General features: G+C 37.6%; 1 protein-coding gene across 3 annotated transcripts in view; it reads left to right on the top strand.

The window, feature by feature from the left end:
* Positions 1–23,006, top strand: part of pcsk5b (proprotein convertase subtilisin/kexin type 5b) — a 63,120-nt gene that overhangs the window by 14,315 nt on the left and 25,799 nt on the right. For all 3 annotated transcript variants that reach the window (XM_037681022.1, XM_037681023.1, XM_037681021.1), the window contains exons 3-9: positions 6,343–6,495; positions 9,039–9,182; positions 10,014–10,090; positions 14,272–14,360; positions 14,666–14,838; positions 17,737–17,949; positions 18,735–18,835. In XM_037681022.1, coding sequence (XP_037536950.1) covers positions 6,343–6,495; positions 9,039–9,182; positions 10,014–10,090; positions 14,272–14,360; positions 14,666–14,838; positions 17,737–17,949; positions 18,735–18,835 — 950 coding nt within the window. The remainder of the gene's footprint in view (positions 1–6,342; positions 6,496–9,038; positions 9,183–10,013; positions 10,091–14,271; positions 14,361–14,665; positions 14,839–17,736; positions 17,950–18,734; positions 18,836–23,006) is intronic.

The raw sequence follows: 23,006 nt of genomic DNA, 5'->3' as shown, positions 1-23,006 counted from the left end.
CGCCATCCATCCATCCATCCATCCATCCATCCATCCATCCATCCATCCATCCATCCATTTTCTTTACCCGTTTATTTCATTTTGGGTCACGGGGGTCGCTGGTGCCCATGTCCAGCAATCACTGTGCGAGGGGTGGGGTACACCCTGGACGTGTCGCAAGTCCATCACAGGGCCACATAGAGACAAACGAGACAAACAACCATTCACTCTCTCACTCACACCTAGGGACAATTTAGAGTTACCAATCAGCCTAACATGCATGTTTTTGGACTGTGGGAGGAAACCGGAGTACCCGGAGAAAACCCACGCATGCACGGAGAGAACATGCAAACTCCACCCAGAAAGGCCCCTGGACCGGGGTTTGAACCAGGGACCTGCTCGCTGAGAGGCAGCAGCTCTACCAGTTGCGCCACCGTGCTGCCTAGATGACAAAATATTTTTTTAATTATTAGAAGTATTTATTATGCAAGTAAAGTTCAAATTTGTTAGTTAAAACTGTTGCAGCATGCTAATTTTGTATTTCTTATGGCTCATCATCCTGTTACTTATTGAACTCTGTTTTATAAATTTAAAATTGAAGATATTGGTAGCATCAAGAAGGCCAAGTATTTGGATCTTATGTGAGTGTTATTACACCTCATTTAGTGTAATAAAACTTGGGTACAAATTGTCATCAAGTCAAGGTAGCACGATGGATCAGTGGTTACCACTGTTGCCTCACAGCAAGAAATTCTTGGGTTCAATCCCCGGTTGGACCTGGGGTCTTTCTGTGTGGAGTTTGCACATTCTTCTCGTGCTTGCATGGGTTTTCTCCGTTTACTCCGGTTTCCTCCCACAGACCAAAAACATGCATGTTAGACTGCCTTCAGGTCCCAGGCTTCCCTGGCAAAAGAGATCTGTGATCTCAATGGGATTTGCCTGGTTAAATAAATGTTAATATATAAATAAATAAATAAATAAAGTGTGCTTGAATGACATAATGACTCCTAAATCTGTGCCTTAGATTTCACAGATCATCTATTAAAAGTTCAGCATCCTACAAGACGTTCCTAGAGCAGGTTGGCCACCTCTGCGTCTGTTGATCTCCCAAATAAGATGTGAGTGTTGAGTTTCTCAGATGTGCTTAAGACAGAGCAACAACCATCTTCCTCTCTCAAGTGAAAGGTTTATGTGGGCATTCCACCCATTACTTTGTCCCTTATGTCAATCTCCTAGCTTATAATTTTTAGCCTGCAGCTCAAACATCATGACACTGTCAGCAGCAAAAGTGGATCAATTTGTTCCCATTTGTTCTATTGAAGTGAACTCTTCCCCAGTTTCCCCTGGTTACTGACCCAGCCAGCACCACCTGCAAACCCTTACACAGACAGCAAATGAGAGCAGGGGAGAGGGAGGATTGGGATGGAGTAAGAAATGAGGGAGAGAGACCAGCCAGCTTTCTGTGAATAAGAAGAGCATAAAAAGACACTGAGAGAGTGGTAGTCAGAGACAGAGATGAGGAAAGTGAAGAAGTGAAATAATGCTGGGAATCTGATTGGAAAAAGAAGGCTGAAAAGGTGGCTCACAAAGAGGTACAGGTGCTAGCAGAGCATCCACTGCTCCATCAAACTGTAGTTAATTGAAATGAATAGATTGTCACGCTTCAGAGCGAGAACTGGCACACAAACAAAGGTTAGTAATACACACCATCAGCTGTGAAGACACAATAGCTTCAAAAACATAAACGCACAATCACTGCAAAGTTGGAAAGAAATGTTTATTTACTAAATATTAACCAAAACTAAATGGGTTGTACTTTGGTACTTTTTAAAACAAATATAAAGCATGGTTTATAGGTTTTGTAACAAAATGATAGACCAAAGGAAGATCAAATACTGCATCTGTTTTGACATAACTAAGTCCAATACCCAAACTAAGATGCAGTATAGTGCCATAACTGGAAGCCGATCAGATCACCCCAGAATCCACTGTCACGTGTGTAGAGAACACTGACCCTCTTCATCAAAAAATAAATCTGGGTCAAATCTACAGAACATATAGTGTGAAAAAATATTTTTTATGTCAGATCTTCTAAATACTCTCTAAACCCCCAAAGTTACTTTTTAAATCTTTCTTTTTGTATTAAAGATCAGTTTGTTTAGCTAACGTTAGTCCTCAGAAGTCAATGAATAAATAAGTAATAGGAAAGGAGCCCACAGATCTATGTAAATTCATCTGCGGCTCTACATGCCTTTTAATCAAATATGAGGTCATTTTCACCTTTTTTTTTTACCAGAGGAAATAAATTGTTTCGCATTCATAATACAATATTTTGTATTTTGAAAGAATCGTCCAGCAAAATTGCAGAATTTATTTTGTAGTAGACAGAATCCAATCCATTCCATTGAGTAAATTAAATTGTTTTTGTAGCAATTTTCTCATCAAAGGCACTCGGATAGGATTATTTTAAAAGAGCGATTGTGGTAAAGGTAAAACTGATGTTTGCTAATTTTAATGACGCAAACGGTTCCTGATGAAATGGTTGTTTTGAGTCTAATGGAGAGTGATGCATTTGTTTTAATTGGTGATTCTGATGAGGTTGGATTGAAATGAACTGAGACCGTACAAAAAAGCAGGTTTTTACTCCTTGCAGTATTACATTAAAATGTCAGTGCAATTAATAATTACTTCACTTTATGTGATTGTTTTTTCTGCCTTCTGCACAGTCAAGAAAAAACAATATATTTAAGAAACCAATGCTGTTTATAAAATCAATTATCTTCTCTTCTCTTGCTAGTTTTTGGTCTCTCTTGCCATTTGTTTTCACTTGCCTCTTCAAGCTCGGTTTTCTTTTATTGACTCTCCTGAGACTCTTTCTCTTCAGCTCTTTATCGCCTTTTCTTCTTCTCATCTCATCTTGTCTTGTTGCCCTCCGCTCCTACTCTCCGGAGATCCCGACAGATTGTTTCGTGCACGGGACCAGATAATCATTCTCCAGTCATCTTGTCAGCCTCTTTCCTTTCTTTTTCCTCTTCTCTCCTCACTATATTGACGTGGAAAAATGCTTTACATTTACACAAGAACAGTGTTTCATATCTTAGAAATCTCAGATTTTGGCATTTCTGACAGTGAGCAACAACGCAAAAACATTTTGCAGGGCTAAAATTGTTTTATTGATTATCTGTTATGTGTAGTTTTTCTCTGCATTTGATGTGTACAACCTAAAATTTCTAGCTTACACAAGATGATGTGAGCATCTCAGAGGATTTTTGTTGAACTAACACCACATCACATTTGAAGACAAATGGTTACTTATAGAAGTGCAAACTTGAAGAAAATGTATTGTACAAAAAGTCTTAAAGCACTGCTATGCTAGATTTAGCTTTAAAGTAGCCAAACCTTGTATTTATGTTGTTTTATTCAGTAGTCATGTAGGTTTTATAAAGCGTTTTAAAAAGTTTTTATTTGAACAATAGTTGCCTTTTGCTAACTGAGTATTGTCTGTGCATCTGACTTTTTCTTTAAATGCAACCACATACACACTCCATCACTCTCAAAACAAGCATGTCATCATTCAGTCATGGAAAAACCTAAACGCAAGGATGAACCAGTGTTGTTTTTTTTAGTCATCTAGGCAAGAACCTAAAACTTAAATTCTGTCTTTAAAAATCTAACAAGGTTGAGTCAGGTCCTCTGGACAAATTCTTCTTTGCTGAAACGTTTCGTCTTTTATCCAAAAGACTTCTTCTGTCTGTGGCGCTGCAACAAACTCATTCTTATAGACGGATTATCTGTCTCCCTGACATGTAATTGACTACTGGAGTGTTGTCCTACACTGAATGTGTTGTTATTGGAATAGTGCTGGTGTTGATGAGTTATTAGTAAGTTAAACTTGTTTTGTTGTCGAGTCTTTAGGCTGATGGTCCTTCTTGAGCATGTGATCAGCTGGTTTTGGTTGTCAGCAGCAAAACTGGTTGATCCACTCTGAGAAGGTGCTATTTAAGAGACTGAGCTGAAAACAGCACCTCAGACTGAGGAAGTCTCTCGGATGAGAGACAAAACGTTTCTACATTTTTTGTTGTTTTGCTTTGTTTTGTTTTTTTGAATGTCCAGAGGACCAGATTTAACTTTTTTAGATTTTCCTACCTGGATTATTGAGCATGCATCAGGACAGCTTGTCATGTTCACTTTAGCCTGACAAATATCAGTCAGCCACCAAGACATTGAGTGTATTTATTGTTTTTAATACCAAGAAATCTGTCAGAAGAGCTGTGAAGATGGACGCCTCTGTGCGCCCTCTCGATAAAGGGGAACAGAATTTCGCACAAGACACCGGCTCGTTCTGCAGTCAGGCTGCGCGCGCAGCCGCCGTGTTGATAAACAAATAATCCGTCTATAAACGGCACCTTCTCACAGTGGATCAACCAGTTTGCTGCTGACAGCCAAAGCTCTGTCTTGTAAATGAGTCGTCGTGACAGAGTGAGACTAACCTGCATAAATAAAGGTTGAAAAACTAGTTGTTCACATGTAAAAGAAGGACCATGGTCATTAGTGTCCTGATGGCCACTTGTTATTCACAAAGGGCTGAGTGTGATATCCGCAATAACAGCATATTAAGAGGGTGATGGTTGAACACGGAGACTCCCGCCCCTGTTTAACAATGGACAGGTTCTCTTCACAAAGATGGCCTCTTACTCCTCTCAAACCAGCATTCCTCTCTATCAAGAATGTGCACATCTTCATCCCTGAAAGAGTGACCGCTGGCCTGCAGATGTTGCTCTTCTGTGCTGGGCCATCCTTTTGGCCCCGTCTTTAAAATGTTTGTTTTTATTAGCAGAAGGTCTCAGAAATAATTTCATTAGTTTTATAAGTGCAACCCCACACCACCAAAAAGAAGGCAAAGATAACAGCTTTACAGGTATGAAATAATTTTGCACTAATAGGATATTTTCTAAATACCTTCAAATCAACAACTTTGCATACATTAAATAAAAAACACAATTCAGTATGGGTCTGGGTTTTATTTGAACTGAAACCTTTTTTCTGTTTTTACTCATTCTAAAATGTATTTGTGGTTTATCTGAAAGTTTAGCAACTCATGTTGCTTTTCTCTTCATTCTATGCTGTCTGTGTATATGTCAGTTTATGTGCGTGTAAAATGTTTGATAGACTTTAGACAGATGAAGTCTGCTAGACTAAACAGACGGAAAGTTGAAAAAGAGTTTACGAGCCTAGCAAGCAGGTCCAGCTGTCCTCTTCACATCCAGCAGTGCTGATTTTGAAATCGGAAATTTTTTTCTGAACCAGAGTGAGATTTTGCCAAGGAATATCTTGAAGGAAGCCCAGAACATTTGGGAGAGTGATGTTACCTGGAAGACTTTTGCGTTTTTAGTGCATACAGTAACAGTATATAAAAATGCATGTTTCTTTAGATGTTCTCAGTGGAGGCTGGGAGAAAGAACTGACAAGTTTCCTGTGCTGCCAGAAAGATTAAAATGACAAAAATACTTTTTATACTAAATTAAGAAAGTTGTGGTGCTCTTTCCAGTAAAACTTTATGCATTCTGCGTTGCTTGTTATTTATATATATTTAGACATTTGATTGCATTTTAAATGAGACCACAAAGTGATGCCTTACATTGTTTTAAATTAATTCTAAAGTTGAAAATCATCAAGCACTTGTATTTTTGGCCTGTGATCTGAAGGTGGTCTGTTCAACTCCCCCGACCAACAACGTCAAAATGTGGGTGGGAAAAGTGAGACACCCACACCTGCCTCCACCCTCATTTGCCAAACTGGGTCCTTGAACAAGTCCCTTAACCCCCACCGTCTGCTCCCCCGAGTGCCCCAGATGGCAGCTCTCTGCTCCACACAGAGGGCTGTGGTAGCTCAGTGGTCTGTGGTTGTGTCAGGAAGGACATCAGGTGTAAAAACAATTGCCAAGTCTTCATGCGAGTTAGTTTGCTGTGGCGACACCTGAAGAAGGGAAGAGCTGAAAAAAGAATAACAAAAATTATAGCAGCTTAAAGTTTTGTTTGATCCAACGACTCAGGCGTAACAAAAATATAGTAATTTTAAGAAACTTTGTAAGAATTTATCTGCATTTACTCACTGACTATAAGAGTGTGCTAACTACAGTTATTGTTTTGACATAGAATGTCTTTTGTGCAGGGTTTTTTGAAGCACATAAACAAAGTTAAGTTATATGAACCTCCTTTCAAAAATTAAACATCAAATTTTATAGAGTTTAATAAATAAAAAATTCTGAGTCTTAGATGGGTTATCTGAGCATTAATGTCTCTGCTGAGTGATTGAAATCATGTTTTTGCTTACTCATGTCATGACTGTGTGTGCTTGTTTCAGGTGGAGTGGATAGAACAGCAGGTGGTCAAACGGAGGATCAAGAGGGATTACAAATCAGCCCCACCTCTTTCCCAGACAAGCCCCGCCCACAGCAGCATGGCTCAGAACAACATATTCTACAATGACGCCAAGTGGAGCAGTATGTGGTACATTGTAAGTACACTGTAACCGCTCACAGTTCTCATGCTGCCAATTTATTTCCAGTTTGTGTGTCCAAGGTCATGGCCTGGTCAAGATTACAGCTGCGTTGGTGGAGCTGAAGGACTTTATGTTTTTTATTTCAAAGTAAAAGAACCAATGTTATGAAATTTGTCCCCAAGTTTAAAAAGGGACAAGATAGGGTCAGATTTGTACTGGCGATATTTGTGAGCATGTCACAGCTGTTTGCATACACACTCAGATCTTTGCTCTTTTACATTTATTTGTGTGTGTGTGTGCACGTGTGTGTGCGCATGCATGTGTGTACACATGTGGTTGAACGTCCTCAGCTCTGTCAATTGTTAACGTAATGTAGATAATTCCTAATACTTTGACCAGAGGATTTTTTTTTTCTATCTGAAAAATACAACTTTCTAAACTTTCTGTGTATGTTTTTAGGTTTATTAGGAACAATACTTTCACTAATTTCCAATAAAGTTAAAGTTCATAAAGTCCAAACACTATAGAGACACACTTCCTGTTTGACAGATTGCGTAATTTTGTGTCCATCTAAATATGAAACTTAAACAAAAACATTTATTTTCATCGTGATACGATACCGTCAAAACTTACAAAGTGAAACTTCTTGGCAGTAGAGTAGTAAATAAACTATATTATGTGTCTGAATGTTACCATGGCATGAAAACAAATAAAAGCTTTGGCACACGATTCCCTCCAGTACCATTTGCTGTGAGAAATACTGGACTGCCAGCTTAGATTTAAGGTGTCGTTAAGCTGTGCAGCAGCAGCAATCATGTAATTTTATTACATGTGTCACACTGTGTAAGATGGGGCTAATAAAGTCATGGCAATAATTTGTATCGTATAACAAAATGGCATTTTAAAGAGAGTAAGACTGGTTTATTTGTCATTAAGATTTTATATATGTAGATTAGAATAGATATGGGCCCTTATTTTAATATTTTTTAATACATTTAGACATTTACACAAGCTTAACTAATTAAAATTTTATTTTGTTACCCTTAAGAATCTTTTTATTCAATTCCCCCCCCCCCCAAAAAAAAAAAAAAAAAAAACCTAAAAAAAAAATCAAAACTATTAAGGTAAAATCTGAGACACATTAGTTCATAAAAATAAATGAACATTTAAACGGGTTGACATAGGCGGTTTCCGTTTGTCTGAGACAAACTTTTTTCGTCTCGGACAACCAGATCTCATCTTGTCGTTTCAACCAATCAATAGACATGGATTTAAGTTCTCTATGCTCCTAGAAATGACACTGGGGGTGTGTGTATTGTTGTGGTCTTTTTAAAGCCATCCAATCTATTAATGATACAGAGATTAAATAGAAGCTGCTTTGAACAAAAAAAGAGAACCAGAACCTCAGTTTTAGAGGCTCACCGTGCCCCGACCTCACCAGGATTGTTGTATTTAAAGTTTAACTTTGTGTTAAAAGTTAATGTGTTCGGAGCATCATCATCATCATCATCGAAATCTGTTAGTCAAGCAAATAAAAAACTAAGTAAAATTAATTAATTCAACCTTTATGTATACAGGTTAATCCCATTGAGCCTCGGGGACTCAGTTACAAGAGACCTGATTTCTGAACAAAGAATGATGACAACAGTGAAATAACAACGACAACAATAGACAGTCATAAAATAGGCATACAAATTTAAGTTTCTCTTTTTTTTTTCCAATCCAAAATCAAATTCAAAAATTGTTTAAGGTAATTTATACTCTGCTAATATTCTGCTCCTGTGATATAAATATAATTTATTAAATTCTGTCTGACAGCCCCTCCATTGAAAACACTGAAATGACATAAAAGTAAACTACAGAAAAGTTGTTAAACCAGTCCTGAGAGTGCTTCATTAGAGAACACTATACTGTGTACTTTTACTAAGGTCATGTACACGGTACACTGTATACTTCTACTAAGGTCCTGTACACGATGTACTATGAAGTTTCAGGCATGCTGTTAAGATCATTGACTGCCAGTTATTGATGGCATTTCTCAGAATCTTCAAGTGTAAATGTTTATTTTATCACATATTTTTGCTGCTATAATTTTCAACAATATTTGTTTTGACGTTTCTTACAGTAACTGTTCTTTGATACCTTATATTACCGGTAGTTGAAATCAGGCAGTCATGAGTTTTGGCCAAGTAATGTCACGATTTCACAACTCCTGTAAATTCCTTATTTAAATTGTAAATATAATTTAATCCAAACAAGTAAAACACAGTGGGCTTGAGGGAAAAAAATATTTAAATGAACGAGTGATCAAGTCATGGTTGAATGAGTTTCTGTGGGATTTTACGAAAAATTCTTTGAACAGGCCTGACACGAACTTGTTTGAACTAGTTTGTTACATTGTGCAATGATTATGCTCAAGCTTGGCTGTAAATTCAAATCAAAGTCATGTTGGTATGCTCTTAACCTTTAAATGTGTGTATGTTTAAAACTTCCAACTCATGTCTTTCTCCCCTTTTTTAACCTGCTCTACTCTTTACAATCTGCTTTCACCTCTTCAGCACTGTAACGATGATGTCCATAATTGCCAGTCAGACATGAACATCATGGGGGCGTGGAAGAGGGGATACACGGGAAAAGACGTGGTGGTGACCATACTTGATGACGGCATTGAGAGGAACCACCCTGACCTTTTACAGAACTACGTGAGTGTGTATGTATGCGCATGTAAAGTGACAATGAGCAGCAGTGTGCATTTATTTTGGGTGTCTTCAGTGCGTGACGTTTGCAATGTACTATACAGATGTGACTTCCAATGTACTGTAAATGTCTGCTCATGTTTGTGACAGTGATCAGGATCAAATGTTCACAAATAAATTAAGTTGTTGTTTCCTCTTTTATCCTTCGTGTAAAAATCTGTACATACTGGTCTAAAGAGTAATTAAAATGGTTTGCAGGTTTGAAAAGTTAAAAGAGAATCCGGTCTCAAAAAGAATTACTTCTCATTCCTGTTCCAGCCCAAGTAATATTAAGATGAAAATTAATTATAATCCAATGTCGCTTATCTGTCGACGGAAAGGTAAAGAGTGCAAACATGTACGCGTTTGTCTGCGGTTACATGTTTTTAGTACCGCTCTGTCCAAGTCCAAATATTCAGAGTAACATCTTGGTCTGAAGCTGCAGGTCAATGATCAGTCAGCGGTGCAGATAGAAATGATTTGCTTTTTGATGCTGTAGTTATTAGTTACTCTTAATGTTGGGATGTGTTTATGCCAAAGGGTAAAATTCTTGGCAGACTGGATGAGCTCTGATTTAATTCAATTGACAAAACTGTTGTAAGTGCTAATGTCATCTGTTAGATTGGGTTACAGAATCATTTTGATGATCTATTAATCTCTTCTGCATAGGTACACAACAATATTAGACCTCCCTTTCTCATGAATTATAGCGCTAGCTTGACATTTCTTCTCTGATTTTTATTTAGAAGTCAATTTGAAGTTTCATATTCTTGATTTTCTCCTTGGTGTCTCTTTCAGGACCCCCAAGCAAGTTTTGATGTCAACAGCAACGATGCAGATCCCATGCCGCGATACGACGCAACCAATGAGAACAAGTAAGAAAATAATCTTCTCACCAAAATGTAGTTTTAGAAAAATGCTAACTTAACTTGTAAAACAGCTTTCATGAATAAATAAGCGAAGGAAACTCCATCTTGTTTGTTTTCAGTGTGAGGAGTTGCATCAGTGAACTTGATTTGTGGGCAGGCTGTTTTTTTATTTTTAATTAATTAAGTTATATGTTTTGCTTTTGAATGTGTGGGTTTGTTTGTAAAATAATAAATAAAAAGAAGTGGGGAAAAACTCTTTGTTACCTTGGCGAGTGATTATTGAGAGTGTGTGTGTTTGGCTGCAGTATGGGGTGTCGAGGCCTGGCTGAGTCCCTGCTCGTGATGCAACGTCTTGGAGAAACATGAGACCCACAGATGTAGCTCAGTAAACTTCCCAAACAACCAGGTTACAAAAATATCTCTTTTGTCCAAGTCAGATGTCCCAAAGCTGAAAAAAGTCTGCTGAACTACAACTATCCAAAAATCCCCAAAGTCCCCAAAATAGAAATAAACATTAAAACTTAGAGGCGCTCATTTCAAGTAGATTTTCCACTATCATCTTCTGTCAGTTCGCTTTTCTGGCACAGAGACATTCAGATGCTGTCTTGTTTTTAAGCATTAACTCACTTGGTTCTAGATATTCTACAGTACCTTGGTGTAAGACCTAATAGACTTTCTCATTTATGTTTTCCAGAAATCCAACTGCTAGATACATAAGAAATGTAAATTTACGTCATAACATATGAAATGATCATGTCGGATTTACTAAAAGCAAACAAATTTTATGCACACAACAGAAAATTGAACATAAGTTATGCATTTTCCCTCTTTTGTCCAACGCACAAGTGTTGGAGATGGTTTTGGGTGAGTGGAGAGATTCATGAGTGACTGTGACACAGATGTGAAGAAAATGGAAAATGCAGGCAAACACTTGGGACTGGAAAGATTGCTAGACAGACAATTTTATGGATTACTGCCGTGATGTGTGCGAATCAGAGGCTGTTGAGGCAATTTTAAAGAGGGAGCCAACAGCTTGGCTTAAAAGTGGTGCTTAAAAAAGGGTTGTTACTGAAATATAACTTTTTAATGGTATACTTCAACCCTCACAAAATATCTTGATTAGAGGAACATATAACTTTTCTAGAGGCATGAATATTCACTTTAGAGTATGAGAATACTTTCCACACTTTTTTTTACTAATCATTTGCAGTCCTGGTCAGTGAGATTGGGCTTAAAAAGTACAGAGGGAAGAGAAACAACTGGCGAAGAAATGAAATAATGCAAACACATTGTACCATAACCTGTTATATAAGCAACTTACACCTATAAGCACGGGATACATTTAGATGAAAGTGCATACAATTGGGTCCAGACGTTTTCCTCAGTTGCTGTTCACACATGCACTTCACAACTGGAGATTTTCTGCTGGAGAAGTGCTTTCACAGCTGGAAAAATTTAAGGGACGTCGTGTGTTGAAGCATTAGTCTAGAGCTCACAAGAAGCAAGACATGATGCAGAAAGTATGGTGTGGAAATTGCTTTTATTTACCATAATAAAAGTAGCAGATGAGTATTGTGTATTTAAGTACTGCATGTATTTTTGAACACATCCACATTTCGGGAGAGTCATTAGAAAACAACGTTTGGTTGAAAGTATTGTTCAGCTGAAAAGGAATTAGACTTTAGCTCAAATGTAAACTTTCTGGATAATTTTCTGATCTCTCTGGACATCAGTCCTCCTGTTGTTTTTAGTTGAAAGTGGAACGAAAAGCAAGAATGCGATAGCAAATATTTATGTTCCCCTTGAAACGTCTATAAAAAAAAAATTACACAGAAAAAACTGTTTTCATTCAAATGTTTGACAACACAAAGTTTTCTAAATCCATCTAGAAGCTTCCTCCACCTTTAGAAAATGTGCATTAAAGCAGCAGGATGAGCGCGCATGAGTTAACAAGAGCTGCGCTCCACTCAGAGAAAGTTTGGCTTGTGTGCACGTTTTGCAAATCAGCTGGTTTGCAGAGGTGCAATAGTGAAACGGTGCAGTTGTTATTGCATCTCTGATTGTTCAAGTCAAAATATCTGCTGAGAAAAATGCCCATTCTGATATGCCAGAACCTCCAAAGGAATAGCAATGCTGTGTCTCTCCAATGGGTTTTAGTGTGATTTAGATAAATAAAAAAAGGCTGATCCTCCTTGCTTTCACCAGTTTGTCTGTACATGCAGTCTTTCTGAAAGTCCCACGACTTTTTCCCCAGCTCTAGTTTTCTGGCATGATGTTCAGTAATGCTTTGATAATCTTCTGACTTATTTATTTATTTGATATATATAGATTAGGTACCAGAGGCAGCAAAACTGTCTCACATCATCAATGTGAACTTTTTTTTTCCCCTACGGGAAAAACAAACAATACATGTTTCTGTGTGAAGCGTTTAGTAAGAGCTGAATCCTGTACAGCTGACTCCAAATTAGCTTGATGTTTTTAATGTTTTGCACAAGTTTATTTTATTTTTTACGTTTAGATTAGTTATTATAGACTTTGTTGACTGAGATTATTCTTGCTGTCTCTACCCCTTCACCGTGTCTTTTTTTTTACTCTGACTTTTTGAAATAGTGGCAAACCATTAAAGAAATCATCTTTGGATTTCTGTCCATTGCTCATTAGTTGTTCAAATACATGTACTTGTTTAAATTGAACACCTTTGAACAAAAATGTTTGTTATGCCATCATCCCTATCTGTTAGCTTCACAAAAAACAGAAAATCACCGGTCTACTTTTTAATTTTTTTTCATTCAACCTTTATTTAGACAGGTTAATCCCATTGCGCCTCGGGGACTCATTTGAATCATTCTCTAGTTATTTTTATTAAGTTTTATTTTCTAAGATGTAATTTAGATTTGTCAAAGGCTGTCGGTGTCTGGCATGCAGTTTATTTCTGTACTTTGCATCTTATTATAGAAAACTGATTCAGTTGCATTTATTTCTGACAGATTTTCTCATTTCTGTTTGTTGCCCAGCTGTGCAAAGATAGAGTTGAAATTGGTTTGTAAACAAAACAGGCAGGAAAGGCATACATTTTTATAAATGATTACAGTAAAAAAATAAAATAAAAAATCCCCAGACGTAGTGATGAATGTCATGTGTATTAAAATATGTTTTTTTGTTTTTTGCTTTAAACTAGAGCAGAAGAAAATTGAACACTGTAATGTTTGAAATTATTTGATTGGATTAGTTGATTAAATTGTGTAAAATTCTTACTTTTTTGTACTTATTTTCATAATAGTAGAAAGCAAATGTTATCATTATGTAATCTAAATCTATTGTATTCACGTTGTGACACAGCAATGTGATTTATATAGTTCAGTTGCTTCTCTGGACTCAGTAACTTCCCTTGTCATTACTGGGGTGGGGGGGGGGGATGCTGCCTCTAGATGCTGGGTTTCCATGGAAGCGGTCAGAGATGTTTTGGGGGGTTGTGTAGCAGATGTTCTCTACAGGAAATGTGTGTGTTTGTGGTTGTGCAGTTCTGAAAAGTGGCGTTTTTTAAGGAGGCAGCCGACACAAACGTAGCGTGACCCGGGTGGGCCGATTGTCACCACTGCAGTTACTGGTGGAATGTTACCCTGTGGTGTAAAATTGGAGAAGTCCGACACATTAACTAAATTAGACATTGTTTAAGCTATTGCTATCCTTTTTGTGAGTGTTAGTGGAGTCGCCTCTTACAAAGAATCAAAACTGGACCCCCTGTGTTTTTGTGTTTGTGCAATTGTGGAACAACCAAAGTTTATCACCAATGGCTTTTTGTTTTTCCAGAACTACCAAAACCAAAACAAAGCTTTTTAAAATAAGTTTACCTTTTTACTTAAAGGGATATTTTATTTTGTAACTTTTCAATATACTATATATATTTTCTGTAAACTTACTAAAAACATCTGTGCACCTTTTTTGCATTAATTGTACACACAAGCAGCACATTTATGTTAAATCAATCAATCAACTTTATTTATATAGCACATTTAAAAAAACCACAAGGGTAGCCAAAGTGCTGCACAATAAGTTAAAGTTTGTGTAAGCACTTCTGCTGGTTTACAAATGTAGTTATTTTTTGTTGTGTGTGACTTTCTCAGATACATTATGTAGGTGTGTTTACAGTTGTCATGAGAAGCAGTTCTTTCTTGCTCTTTTCTCAGGCATGGCACACGATGTGCAGGTGAAGTTGCTGCATCTGCAAACAACTCCCACTGCATCGTGGGAATTGCCTACAATGCCAGAATAGGGGGTAAGTGATTTGTAGTATTCTCATTTAACAATTAACTAGATCATTTTATTCCTTCGTAACAGAAACTCATGCTCGTTAGTGCTTTAATCTTTACATTCTATTATTTGTTTATTATTGACTGCTTGTTAGGCTACTGAAATGGTAAATTAATGCTAAAACAGTCTGCAGTCAGTTGCAGTTCTTTCACTTATTATGTAGGTAGAAAAGGAATCCTTTGAAAACTTGTCAGCATGTTTTATTGAAAACATGGACGATACATATAATATTGGTATGTGCCTGCCTCTCTCCCCCTCCCCTCACTTCAGGTGTGCGAATGCTGGATGGAGATGTGACCGATATGGTTGAGGCCAAGTCTCTGAGTCTGAGCCAGCAGCACATTGACATCTACAGTGCCAGCTGGGGACCCGATGATGATGGAAAAACTGTGGATGGACCAGCATCTTTGGCCAGGCAGGCCTTTGAGAACGGCATCCGCTCGGTGGGCACATGATCACGTGCAAATTTACATACAGAAACGTCAAAAACAAAGCCAAATACTGATTTTAGCATTTACAGTAGTTGGAACAAAATACATAAACACCCAATTGAAGCAGATGTGTGTTTTAAGTCAGTGTATTCTTAATCAGATTTATCTGTTCTTTTTCCTACATGTGAAGCTCTTAAACATGGGAGAATATTGCTGCTCTGTTATTTATTCATTTACATATTTATGTCCTATTTTCTCAAATGACAATGTTGGAACTGCAAAGCAATCAGGAAGTAAAACTAGAAGCTAACAGAGGTCAATATGGGTTAAAGTCATTTTCTGGTTACATCTCACGAACATAAATCTCCACATTCTTCTCATTGTTTGCTACATCCAGCTCTCAGTTGGTGAATAAGTTGTAGATCTCAGGGGAATTAAATCAGTGGTCATTGGAGGACAAAATGTCTAAAATCTGGAAGGCTGAGAACAAAATACTTAAAGGGAAAGAAACTCAGAGGTAGTGAGTGTGAGGAGAAGAGTTCCTCTAGTTGCCGACAGGTTTGTCTTTAAAGATGACAGAGGTGAGGAAGATATCTGTCCAGCTGGTGTGAGTACCAGTATGTGCTTGGCACCTAGTGCATGTGCTCGTGCTGCTGTGTTTGTGCGTGTTAGTGATGTTTAGTGAAGATGGCGTGCTTGTTGGTGTAAAGTGGACCTAAGTGACAGTTTGACAGCTGAGGTGTTAAAGGTAAGACTGACAGCTGTAAAGTTGCACTCTGTCCTGATTTGCTGTGTATTTGATCTAAACAAGCTTTTCCTGGTGTGTGCAATGTTTTTACATGAGAAGAGTTTGTATTTGTCTTTGTTTGTCTCAGTAGTTGATAAATGAACAGTTTCAGTATATACGTATATTTGAAACAGAAGACAGATATTTTAAAAACATTAACCTAACACTTTAAACACTTAAATTTTTTTTTTTTTAAATTGGTGAATCATTTGCACAGTAACAAGCATTTTGTTTGCTCTATTTTGATCTCTTGACAGTGTTTTTTGTCTTGGTTTACTTCTGAACTGCATCTCTTTTGTCCTTTTCATTCTTGTCCCTCCTTATTGTTCCTTCTTTTTGCCGTTAGCTGGTTTTAAACGCACTCTTCATCACTCATCTGCCAGTGTTTGCTCCTGACTGAACCTCCTCTCACTCAGAGGGACTTCAAGCGCTTATCGCTGCCTGACAGGAGCCTTTTTATTGAAAAACTCCATCGTACCTTTTATTGGCTTGTATGTGTGCGTCTGTGTGCTTTGACAAAAGGGTGTGAATTTCAGTGTCCTTCAGATTGTCTTTTTTTGTTTGTTTTTTGTTTTTTTTTACTGACTTCTAGCTGACCTTGCCCTTCGGAAATCAGTCACAACCATTCTGGTGATCCTGTGTTTAGGTCATCTTAAATTAGTTCCTAAGAAATTGTTTTTAATTGAACTGCACATCGAGAAACTGAGACTAATCCGCAGGTTAAATCAAAACTGTTTTTATGTAAGTGCTCTTCACATATGTTCTGAAAAACATGCACAACAATTATCTGTTTTGAACAATATTGTCTTATAAATTTTATTAGCTTCCATTTATAAACCTACATATTAAACATGAAGTTATTCTTAAATGAACACTAAATAAAACTACAAGACATGCACCTGATTGCATGATCAAACAATTATTAACAGTTTAAAAAAAATTAAATATATATATATATATATATATATATATATATATATATATATATATATATATATATATATAGAAAAAAATATGGAAAACTATCATGATATGAATAAATCTAAATGGTCTTGTATAATGTATAATAAAGTTTTACAAAAGGCAGAAGTAAAAATGCAACTCAAAACAATTTTAAACAATATTTTAAATGCACTGTTCAAGCCCCCCCAAAAGCCAAATACCTAACACACAACTGAGATGTTTAACTCTTAGTTTTACAACAGATAATGTCTAATAATAGTCAAAGCTAATGTCAGCCATCCCATCTGATGCAATGCCTGTTCTCTGAAAATATTTAGAGAAAATTATTTGTTTAGGTTACATCTGAAGCAGGTATAAAATAAGACATTAATAAGCTGGCTTTAGATTTCATCTCAGCCTTTCCTCCTCTGCAGTGTCATGAAAAGAGACTAAAACTTCCTCAGGTCAAAATGCAAAGAAAAAACCTCACTAACACAATTTGGAACTGAACAATACCAACCCACGATCCACTACACTGTGATCTATTAAATTATTGTGATTGCTGGAGTTTAATCAAATTACTCACCAAAGTTAAGGCAGGTCCTCTGGACGGTTTCTTTTTGTTTTGTTTCAACAAAAAGAAACTATCCAGAGGACCTGACTTAACTTTGTTGGATTTTTTTTACCTGGATTATTGAGCATGGACTTTGATGTTTAATCCAATTACATTGTTTGTTTCCTGGATATTTTTCAGACTGCTGAGGATTGAGGTTGGAAACTGAAACACATTCCAAACAGGCACTGATAAGAAAATACCTGGTACTGAGTACCCATACAGGGAAAAAAAAGTTTCATTCTTCTTTTCAATTCCTGAGGGCAGACAGGTGCTGGAAGCTAAATTTAAAGATTTATACCTGTCTGGATAGGCGGTCATTTTAAGTGATTTTTATCAAACATGCCTGCATGAATATGCTGCTCATCAGTTTAGTAAACATAATTTAAACACAGTAACTTGAACTCACAAACACAATAAAATACCAAATTGATTGCATTACTTCTGGTAGACATTAAAAAAGGTAAAATAAAAAAAAAGTCAAGTCAGAGAAAATATAGGTAGGAAATATAAGTACAAAATAATCTTTAGAAGTGTAATATAATGTGACATATTTATTTCTCATTAGGGGAGAAAAGGCCGTGGCTCCATCTTTGTTTGGGCTTCAGGTAACGGCGGGCGCAGCAGAGACCACTGCTCCTGTGACGGCTACACCAACTCCATCTACACCATCTCCATCTCCAGCACAGCTGAGAGCGGACGCAAACCGTGGTACCTGGAGGAATGTTCGTCCACACTGACCACCACTTACAGCAGCGGGGAGAACTATGACAGAAAGATTGTAAGTCTAAAGGATTTCTGTGTGTGTGTGTGTGTGTGAGCACGTGCATGTGTGGTGTGTGCAAGATATAGGGTCAGTAGTATGACCGATTGAAGTCATGACCACATATCTCACACATACATACAAACATTCATGTCATAGTTTATCTACATTTTTGTACTCATCCGTAGTACTTCTTCATTTATAATAATTTTGGCTTACTGTCAGCAGATGTATCCTGTGAACTATTATTGACATCACTTTCACGTCTTACAAAACCGTTACACATTTTATGTGTGTGTGTTTCCCCAGATAATCCCTTAAACTTTTCGGTCCAGAGGAAGTCCTTTGATGAGGGTTCAGACTGGAAGTTAGCCAAGCTTTTCTTGGCTGGCTGACTGTCAGGCTGACTTGATGGCTGATTAGAGTCCATACACTCAAAGCAAATATACAGCTCTTTAATAACTTGTTTTATCGCTTTTTAGTGCCTAATACACTGTGCCCTTTTAGTATTTAGTTTTGTTTTTTTAACGTAAACTGGAGCTTTGGAGAAAATGATGTGCGTGTGTGTTTGTGTGGCTGTGTTTGGGTCTCCTGCACAGCAGCGTATCAAAGCTGGAATGTGTGTTTTAGAAGTTTCAGGTGTGTTTAAATCTGCCTGATCCTCACGACTCCAGTCTTTGTTTGTCTGTCATTTTCCCTCTTCAGTCCTGCTGTTAGTTACTGGCTCCCTACTCATTCTTTCATACTTTCATTGCATCCCTCTGTCCCTGTATTTTGACCCTGTCCTGCTCTGCCTCCTACAGATCACAACAGATTTGAGACACCGGTGTACAGACAGTCACACAGGGACGTCAGCTTCTGCTCCCATGGCAGCTGCCATCATCGCTCTGGCCCTGGAGGCAAAGTAAGATCCACTTAACCTCACCCTGTCATCCCCATTGTCCCTTGGTTAACCTCTAATGCCCTCTTGTTCTTAGTTCACTGATCTATAAGGGGAACACGTGAGACATTGTTTGGTTACTGTTGCCAAGTGTCCAGTAGAAAATAATTTATTACTCTGTTTATTTTTTGTTCCCACCAGTTAATTCCAGCAATATTTATGTAAACATGCACATAGGATTTAGAAGGTTTTACATTGTGTTGATGTTTAAAACAACTGGACTAAATGGTTACTTATCAGCTTCTAGTTTTCTGTTAAAGCAGCATGATGAGTGCCGTGTAGCTGGATGGTGGACTGAAACATAGGGATTAAAACACATAATTGTAGTTCCCATTGCAGCTAGGGTGCATTTATGTTGTGACTTATTCACATTGAATGCATCACTGTTTGAACTTCTGCCCAAGTGGTAAGGAAGTTAAAAGTCTGTGGAGCACAAATATTATCTGTATGAGGATGTGAATGGTGAAGACATGAAAGCATTTAACAGCTGTTATTTACTTGTTGGTTTCATCCAAGTCAACTCTGACGAATGTAATTGTGATGATGACAAGCCAGTCCCTTGAATTTTCTTGGCCTTCAGTAGCTATGTTTACATGAACAAAATTTTTTGACCGGATTGAAATGTTTTCAGATTAAATAATGCAAATGTATTGTTTACATGGGCACAATCTGTTCATGACGAGCGTTTACATGCAGCGGGCTTTGTTCTGAACATAAATACTGACATACGCAGAGTGGTAAACTCTCCTTAAAAAAAAACACAGAAGAAGTAGTTCTACTTCTGGTTTACTTCCGGGATGAACATAAACAAACCTGAGCACCCAAAATGGACCCGCGACATGACTGAGCTTCAGGTAATACAGATCATTTTGAGCTCTTTCAAAGTTTCTAGTAGAAATGTGTCGCTCACCGACCAGTTTTTCTTCCCCGACATGCTAATATTATTAGCATTAGAAAGGCGGAAATGACAAAGTCGCACATGCACAGTCAGGTCAGTTTTTCACCATCAGAAAAAAATGAACAGATGATGCGTTTACATGGACACTGTTCAGGCTATGAATTGGCGTAAACCACCCGTTTCGTTCTGATCACAAATTATTTCGGATCACGCTGAATAAACAAAAATAATCCGAACAGTGTGTTTACATGACGTGTTTTTATTCTGAACGGCTGCTTGATCCGATTACTTATGTCCATGTAAACATAGCTAGTATTTGAGAGGCTTTTCAATCAGTTACACATGTATTGGAGTGGAGAAATATAATCTGTCAGTAAACATTGGTACTCATGGGTTTTGTTTGCTTGTTTTGACGTTTGCTTCTCATCACACATTTTAATGAGGAATTTGATTTAGATTCAAAAGGATTAAGCCCTCTCTTGTAGTGCAACAGCCTCATTGTGTTCCATTGATTGTCACGGTCTCTGGTGGTATATTGTGATACATGTATTGGGATCTGGAGGCAGGTGCGTAACACATTAGCATTTCTTAGATTTCATACCTGCATTTGAATGATGAGGCATTCACATTTTTGAGTGGTTTGTGGTTGTTTTTCATCTCATATTATCACTTCAGCTGCAAAGAAAGATATTAAGTTATTGTTGCAACTTTTCATCAGCATTTGTCATGGCCTTTGATCATTTTCAAATATGATTTTGAATTTATTAATTTTGGGCAGCGCAATGGCTTAATAGTTAGGACTGTTGACTCACAGCAAGAAAGTCCTAGGCTCAATCCCCGGATGGCCCTATGGACCACACTTTCTATGTGGAGTTTGTATGTTCTCGTGTTTGTGTGGGGTTTTCGCCGGGTTATCCGGTTTCCTCCCACAGTCCAAAAACATGCATGTTAGGTTGCCTTCAGTCCCAGACCTCCCTTTCAAAATAGGTCTGTGATATCAATGGAATTTGCCTGGTTAAATAACGGTTAATAAAATAAAAATGAATTTAAATAATGTTTTGGTCACCACTCTTCATGCCAAATATCTGTCAATCAGTCCAGTAGGCTTGTCAGCAACTGACCAAACGGCAATCGCAATTTGTCCCGAAGTGAAACGCCTCTTTTTTTTTTCCATTCAACCTTTATTTGGACAGGTTAATCCCATTGAGCCTCAGGGACTCATTTACAAGAGAGACCTGAGTCGTACCTGCAGGAGCTACACCCTCTTTCCCTCTGACAACATTGTTGGGGTTTCCCATTACGAACGCTTTGTGGTCATAGGGATTTTGTGAAAAATCATCGGAAACAATGGTTAAATTGTCAATGGGGAACATACAATTCAGACACGTGTTCCCCTGAGTGTTTATAGAGGATGTAATACAGTTCATTAAATTTCCAAAACCTAAACGAAGTTTGGAAAAATGTAAAAGATGAATAAAGGCTGGCAGCTGACCTCATGGACAGCTGAATACAACAGGGATAAATGAGAACTACCGCATGTTCGTTAGTACGAAGGTAACTGCAAGTAAATCTTCCATTTTTTGTTATAATTACTATGTATGATTTAAGGTTAAATTAAAGGTTAATGCTTAAAGCTAGTTGTGCTTTGTTTTGTGTTTTGTATGTAGATATGGTTCAACTTCTGGTTGCATAAGTTTAGTCTTTGTTTGTTATGATCAGTTAAAACTAAACTGATTTTCCACAAAGTGGTTGTGTAATGTGAAATTTACAATCTCGGTACATACTGGATTTCACTGTGAGTTCTTGCCGTGTCGCTCTACAGCATGAAAACATCCACTGCAGTAACTATTATGAGTTATTAGTATCTTTGAAAATGTTTTTGCCTGTATTCTTTGGGTTAATGTTGGCTGATAGGGCAGAAATGCCTCAGGTAACGCTGTGAGCTTCACTACCTCCACCATTACAGTTATCTTGTTTGTCGAAAGTTGGCTCACCCTGGGTTACATTTCCACGTGGGCAGAGTGATCTTACCCTTCACATCATGTCAATTAAAATCGACGACTCTGAGGTTTTTCTATTGAAAACAACAAAACCATTTAAGTGTTTTAGACCATTTACTGGCATATTTTCATCTTTAAATCACTTCTTGGTCTGTTGCCTTCATACATCTCCTCCTACATGTCTCTGCGTGAGTGCAGCTACGGAGTGCGCTCTCAGGACATTATTACCTGCAGTGTTCCCTCAATGAGGACTGAACTAGGCAAAAGGGCCTTCTCCTATTCCGCTCCTGTTTCCTGGAATATCTTACAAAAAGATTTGAAGCTCTCGACCTTGACCTCTCTAAGTGGCTTTAAGAATCTGTTGGACACCTGGCAGGGTCCAATGCTGACATGTTCCTGTTTTTAGTTTTCTACATTTGTCTTGAAATCTAGCTGTTTTTTGTTTGTTTGTTTGTTTTGTTACCTTTCCCTTTTAGCCATCCTATTTGTTAAAAAAAAATAAAAAAATAAAAAAAAACTTGCAGTATGACTTTTTTTAATTGTTTATTGTTGTTGTTGTTGTCCATTGTTGTCATCTTTCTTTGTTGAAATCAGGTCTCTCTTGTAAATGAGTCCTCGAGGCTCAATGGGATTTACCTGTATAAATAAAGGTTGATTTACTTTTTTTCGTATTTTGTTTAAACATCTTATGAAATCAGTTGTTGCCTTTTTATTTAGGGCACAAAATTTGTCTTTCTGCTTTTCTTAGAAATCTTTTAAGACTTTCAATCTGTGATAAATTCATTAATTGGAACTGCAGTGCAGGTGCAGGGACTCTGAATTAGGCCTGTCATCACATGTTGAGCAGCTCAGATGACTGAGGTCACATCAATTAACCTGGATAATCCAATCCAAATCCTCCTCCCCCCACCCCCAACAGAAAATATTCAGTGCTGCGCACGTAAACCTGCTTCCTCAACAAGATTATCACACACAGTTTCTTCCCTGCTTGCTTTCTCCTCTTTTGCTGGCTCATTCTTGCTGTGGTTTTTTACACCTCCAAGCCAAACTCTTTTCTCTTTCTTTCACTCTGTCAGTTCATTCTTGCGTTCATGTACTTGCAGAGAGGACAGAATAAATGTGGGACAGTCTACTTTTGTTCTATTCTCTATTGATCGTACCTACTCTTATCTGGTAAAAAACAAACAAAAGAGTGATTAAATCTGTAATGTGCCACAGTGCCATTATCTCGGACCAA

The sequence above is a fragment of the Nematolebias whitei genome, chromosome 8, assembly GCF_014905685.2.
Source record: "Nematolebias whitei isolate Nwh7 chromosome 8, NemWhi1, whole genome shotgun sequence".
Taxonomy (NCBI): Eukaryota; Metazoa; Chordata; class Actinopteri; order Cyprinodontiformes; family Rivulidae; genus Nematolebias; species Nematolebias whitei.
This window is presented reverse-complemented; position numbering and strand designations above follow the sequence as displayed.